We start from the raw sequence: 6,122 nt of genomic DNA, 5'->3' as shown, positions 1-6,122 counted from the left end.
GATGAGCTGTGTTGGTTTGGTACCAGACATAGCGTGTTCCTTGTTGACCGAAAAGTTAAATTTTGATCTCATTTGACCACAGAACCTTCTCCCGTACATTTTGTGAGTCTCCAACATGTCTTTTGGCAAACTCAAAATGAGCCTTACAATTTTGTGTGTATGTAAAGCTAAATTCTGGCCAATCTTCCATAAAGGCCACCTGTATAGAGTGTACGGCTTATTGCGGTCGTATGGGCAGATACTCCAGTCTCTGCTTGGGAACACTGCAGTTCTTCCAGGGTTACCTTTGGCCTCTGTGCTGCCACTCTGATTAATGCCCTTCTTGCCCACTCTGACAGTTTTTGTGGGCGGCCTTGTCAGGTTTGTTGTGGTACCGTGCTCTTTTCCATTCGATCATGTTTGTAAAGCACTGTGGAATTAATGGCACTATGTACGCGAGTTAAATAAAGGATTTGATGGTGCTCTGGGGGATCATCAGAGATTGGGATTTTTTTTTTTTATAACTCAACCCTGACTTGTATTTCTCAACTTTTGTCCCTGACTTGTTTGATCTGCTTGGTCTTCATGGTGTTTGGTTAGTGGTACCTCTTGGTTAATGGTGTTGCAGCCTCTGTGGCCTTTCAGAAAATGGGTGTGTATATACTGACAGACATGTGACACTTAGATTGCACACAGGTGGACTTCCTTTCACGAAGCATGTGACTTATGAAGATAATTGCTTTAGAGGCTTCATGGCAAAAGGGGTAAACACATTCACATGCCAATTTTTAGTTATTTGATCCCATAAATTAAATTTATGCCTATATTTCTTCATTAACGGATACTATTTAATGCTGATGCATCACACACAAATCTTATTTAAAAAATATTTGATAATCACTGGTTGTAATTTTAGCAAAATAGGTAAAAAGTCCAAGGGTTGTGAATACATTTGCAAGCCAATGTATCCGATTAGCATAGGCCTTCATTTGCTTTCTTAGAAAAACCTTTGCAGTTTTATCGATTTTGCCTTTTTGATTGTTTTTTTTAAATGCAGTGAAACATTTTAACTAATGAACTAATTTTGAATTGTTTTTTCTATTTTTTAGGTCTGTAAGCAATTTATGCTAAAACCAATTATACACTTTTGGATTATGCAATATAAATTTTATTGAACTTCATTGAATCCCTGAACTTGAAGCTTTGACACCATCAATCACTTTGTGAAATCTTCGTCTCCTTGACACCTGTTTAATTACATGATGGATTCCTCGTATAATGTAGCATCTTTCTCCGTAAACCAAGCCTCACAAAACAATAAATATGTAACGCAAAAAGCGTTTTTTTGTCAGCAAGCACTGAACGTTGGAACAGAATCCATAATGAATAATCTATTCCAAAACCAAATAGGAGAGAAGTTTACTTGCGAAAAATGCAGATTTTCCACAAAGGACCAAAACAAGTACAGAAACCATGTGTCTCTTCACAATGACATTAAGTATACATGCTCACATTGTGAATTTGTTTCATACACTAAAACGGAATTTCAAAGACACTTGGTGTCACATACTGGGAAATTTCCTTATACTTGTGGATACTGTGGCTATGGGGCCATAAGAAATGATTACATTGTTAAACACATCAGAAGAATTCATGGTGATGGCAAGATTCAGTGTTCTGTGAGCACCGTTGAAAACGAGTCTAAAGAGGCATCAGTTAACATAATGCAGACACAAATGGCCACTCCCAAAATCGAGAACGTCTTACAAAACAGATCTCCTTCATCAGCTGAAGACGTAATAGACCTAACATCAGATGTGGACAGTCTTGGCTCGAGTAGCAATGCTTTCTGTCCCAATGGAAATAATGTTTCAAATCAGGTAGAAGTTGAAGTAATAGCACCAGTAGACAGACCGCTATATCCATGGATACCTTTAACTGTGTCTGCACCAACATCTTTCAAAGTGCCTCCCAATTGTATTGCTGAGGTCGTGGAGGTGAAATCTATCAACAGTGCATGTCACTTGGTGTTAAAGTGTGTAAATTTGGTTGAGTCAAGTGTTCCAAATCAACCCTTTCATAGTGATCATACCTATGATCGAAAACCTTTAAAACCCTACATCCCATCTAAGAACGTAATAGAAAACCCAATTGGCCCCTCGTTACAAAAGTGTACAGTATTACGCAATGAGTCTCCAGAAAAATTATTATTCCCGTCAAAAACTGTTTGTGAACCCGAAAAAAATCTCCAATCCAATGAGACGTGTCCAATTAATAGTACCAGTAAAATTGTGAACGCTGTTGAAGATTTTGCTCATGAAATATGTGATGACCTTGAGGAGTTTTCGGGAGGACCAATAATTTCAGCTGTGTTTTCTCTAAGTTCTGACTCACAAAACGCCATTGAAGGGATAAACTGGGACTGTCCAAACACGAGTCCTTCGAATGATGATGTCCAATCCACACATTCTTTTGATGTCCAATCCACACATTCTTCTTCGAAGCCCCTTGCAGGTCAAGAACCACCTAATGTATGTAGCTCTGAATCAAACTGTCAGATGGACATTGACAAATCTCAGGATCTTCTTGAAAACACTGCTTCTAAGAGTGTAAAAGAATCCTCTGAAGTTCCAGTGGAGAATGTTCTACAAACCGTTGATGCTGAAATACAGTTGTCTGTCAAGTCAGAATCTACAGATGGCAAGGAGCCTGAAAGTCAACCATGTGTTCTTCAGGAAAACATGGAAGGTGGACGTAGATCTAGCCGTCTTGGCAAGATGGACATAAATAGCTTTACCAAGCCCCAGGCATTGTTTTTATCTTGTGACAAAAGAATTGTCATGGAGCCACTTTCCTGCAAAATGCAAAATGATAAAACGATTTCTCGTGTTGAAGTTACAAGAAAATTGCAAGTCCTGGTTAAAATGAGAAAAGAAAGTGCCAAAGCGAAGGTTAAAAGACCTGTAACTCCAGCTATGAAAAAAAGCTTTCAGCCCAAACTGAGAACTCTAAGGCTGCATCCTGTTAAGATGGATCAGGTGAATCACATACCAAGCTACAACCAACCTGTAGTTGTATTAAACCATCCTGATGTGGAGACAATTGAAATATCTTACATTATGAAAGCAATCCGGATGTTTGGGGGCAAAGTCACAAAAATAACTTTATCCAAGCAAAAGTGTGTATGATGACATTTGGTCTGCACACATAATACCCTTTAGGTAAAACTTTTTTCTTTTTGTTAGAAGAAATTAAAAATAAGAACAATGGTTTATCCCTTTTTTTTTTTCTTTTTTTGTCATTTTTATTAAAATGGTTAAATGTGTACATTTTGTCTAAGGGTCTGTGGGTCTTTTAAAATCTGCATTGTGAATGGAAGATAAGTCAACAGAAAGGACTAGTTTACCACCACCTTTTGTACTTTATTACCACTTTGTGTAGGCACAAGATTCAGGGTGACCTCGTTGAGACTTTCCTACAAAAAAAATCAACTTATTTGAATAATTGTAGGATGTTGTGCTCACCTTTTATCATATCTTTCACAGAGTATAATGGAGAATGACTATATATGTGCACCCAATTTCCTTCTGCAGGGGACACGGTACCATTTTTCTCAGGATCTTATTGCCTTAAATGTTTTTGTCGAAAAACAATTCTTAACAACGTGTACACGACTTTAAGAGAATTGTTGCTGTATAGCCTGGCGCTTTCTGTACATAACCAACAATGGTGTTTAAAACATGTGATCACACGTAGGCAAAAATGGCAGTAAAAGCTCACACAACATATACATTCCAGGCAAAAATTATTATTCAAAAGGGTTTTCCCAAAAGTTCAAGTTACAACTTGCTGACACTGGGGGTCCAACTACGGAGACCCCTGGCGATCCTAAAAATGGACTTTTGCAGAGTCTCATCTTAAATAGAATGGCCCATACTTGCTCTCTGCTCCATTCATGTCAACAGGACTTCTGTAATTACCCAGCTGCTGTAAACCGTTTTCTCCGGCAGTTCCATATGTCATAAATCAGAGCTTGCTTACCTCTGCCCCAATTATGACATATCTCTGTCGAACCTTATTCTTGGGATTGCTGGGTGTCTGAGTGGTTGGATTCCCACAGCAAGCAACCTATCCTAAGGATAGTGAATATCGTGCGCTTTTAGTAACACGTCTTTAAAATGTATCCACTGGAACCATTTAACATAGCCTTCACTTAGTGCATTGTGTCCCTTCAAAAACCTGCAGTGTGATATTGGGCTGATATCTTAACCAGCTTCACCCCTTTGTTTAGATCAGGCACAGCTCTAAAGCTATTGGTGGATGCAGAGTGGAATAAAACCCTTTTTCAAAAAAAAAAAAAAACGTTGCCTCCTTTGCGCAGATATTGGCAACCAAATATGACACCTAATGAGCTAACTATGGTTAAGTCCAAGTGGGTGTTGGTACATAGTATTCATTGGGGCGGCATGTACTTTTGCCTCCTGTATGAGGCTGGCCAATCATAAGCAGGCAGCAACATAGAAGTGCAAAACATCCTGTGATGTCATCAGGGTCATATGACCAGAGTTCACAGGTCCTGTCAGCTACAGTGAGCAGCTGAAATAAGTAATGAAGATACATTACACAGCAAAGAAGTGTGAAAATGTTAACTGCAGTCAACAGCTCTTCACTTCTGTGTTGTGTAGTATATCTTTAGTGCTTATTTAGACTGCACATTACAGTTGTCAGGACTTGTGGACTCTGGTCATATGACCCTGATAACCTCATCACTTCTATATTGCTATCTGCTTATGATTGGTTAGTGTCATACAGGAAGCAGAAGTACACGACGCCAGTAAAAACGACATAACGCCCATTTGGTCTTAACTTTAGTTAACTGATTTTTAGCCAAATATTTGATTGTTAATATCTGTGCAATGGAGAGGTGAAACAAAAATAAATCAATATAATTAGTTTCACACTAGCGTTTCCTGGAGCTGTGGAGAGATGCGCACGGCTGCCATGAAGTTCTGCCCATGGCCGCAGCTCCTCCGGTCAGCTCCGCCTATGGGCGCATGACGCTGCATGCGACCTGTGTACCCTATCTTTAGCATTGGGTACGCGTGCGCAGGTATGCATTTGCCGGCACCTGCGTCATTTTGACTTTGCGCCGATCTGCACCAAGCACACCGTTGTTGCATTTTGGTGCTATCAGCGCACCGTCAAAAGGACGCATGCGCCGGCAAATGGATACCTGCTTACGGCCTGCGTACCCAATGCTAAAGATAGGGTACGCAGGTCGCATGCAGCGTCATGCGCCCATGGGTGGAAATAACTGGAGGAGGTGTGGCCGTGGGCAGAGCTTCACGGCGGCCGTGCACATCCCTCCGCAGCTCCAGGAAACGCTAGCGTGAAACTAGCCTTAGCAGGAGTGAACTGCCAAACATTAGCTATGGACACTGTATGAATTCTGGATAAAGTAAATTCTGTACCACCTTTTTTAATTTTTGCCTGGACTGTGACTTAAAATCAAATAGTTTGTACCAAACTGATGGTCAGTTCTGATGGTTTTTAGAATTTTTTTTATCTGCCTTGTTCACTGCCTATATCGTGTCCTCCTTGTCTGACATAATTTACCAGTATTCAAAAATGTCTAAACTCTCACAAGTGTCGGCAGCCTTTGCAAAACAAGAATAATATTATATGTTTCCTGTAGCCAAATTTTTGGAAAATGATTATGAAAACTAATGCTGAAAAAAGTTTTAAACATCCAGGAAAGCAATCTCATTCCAGCTGCCTTTTTCTGGTATGGGATAAATAAGGAAGGTGGGCAGCAAACTGGAAAAAAAAAAGCTGTTTAGATCACTTAGAATCTTGTTCCTTCCAGTCTTTTCTTTTTCAGCATTATAAATCAAAGCTGCCTTTCATTTAGAACTGCAATGTCCAACTGAAGGAAAAAAAATACGGAATTGTATTATTAAATTACTTTGTACCATTTAAAGGGGTTGTCCACTTTCAGGAGAGTAGCCCCCAAACTGTTAAATGCCTAAAATAAGAAACTTACCAAGTCTCTCCCTCCTCGGGTCCATCCCTGGCTCGCTGTGACTGGTAAAGCGGTGATGCGTGCTATCGATGTGACGTCACTAGTGATGGGCGAGTAGCAT

The 6,122-nt window shown here is 39.9% G+C and overlaps 1 protein-coding gene across 2 annotated transcripts in view; it reads left to right on the top strand.

Annotated features, from left to right (window-relative positions):
- Positions 1–3,251, top strand: part of ZNF518B (zinc finger protein 518B) — a 56,811-nt gene extending 53,560 nt beyond the window's left edge. For both annotated transcript variants that reach the window (XM_073574474.1, XM_073574475.1), the window contains exon 2: positions 1,089–3,251. In XM_073574474.1, the coding sequence (XP_073430575.1) occupies positions 1,239–3,167 (1,929 nt within the window). In that variant the 5' untranslated portion in view covers positions 1,089–1,238 and the 3' untranslated portion in view covers positions 3,168–3,251. The remainder of the gene's footprint in view (positions 1–1,088) is intronic.
- Positions 3,252–6,122: the final 2,871 nt, after the last annotated feature.

Source organism: Dendrobates tinctorius, unplaced genomic scaffold (genome assembly GCF_039654945.1).
Source record: "Dendrobates tinctorius isolate UK_male_01 unplaced genomic scaffold, ASM3965494v1 ptg000039l, whole genome shotgun sequence".
NCBI classification, from domain to species: domain Eukaryota; kingdom Metazoa; phylum Chordata; class Amphibia; order Anura; family Dendrobatidae; genus Dendrobates; species Dendrobates tinctorius.
Note: the sequence above shows the minus strand (reverse complement) of the source record. Positions and strands in the feature narration are given on the sequence as shown.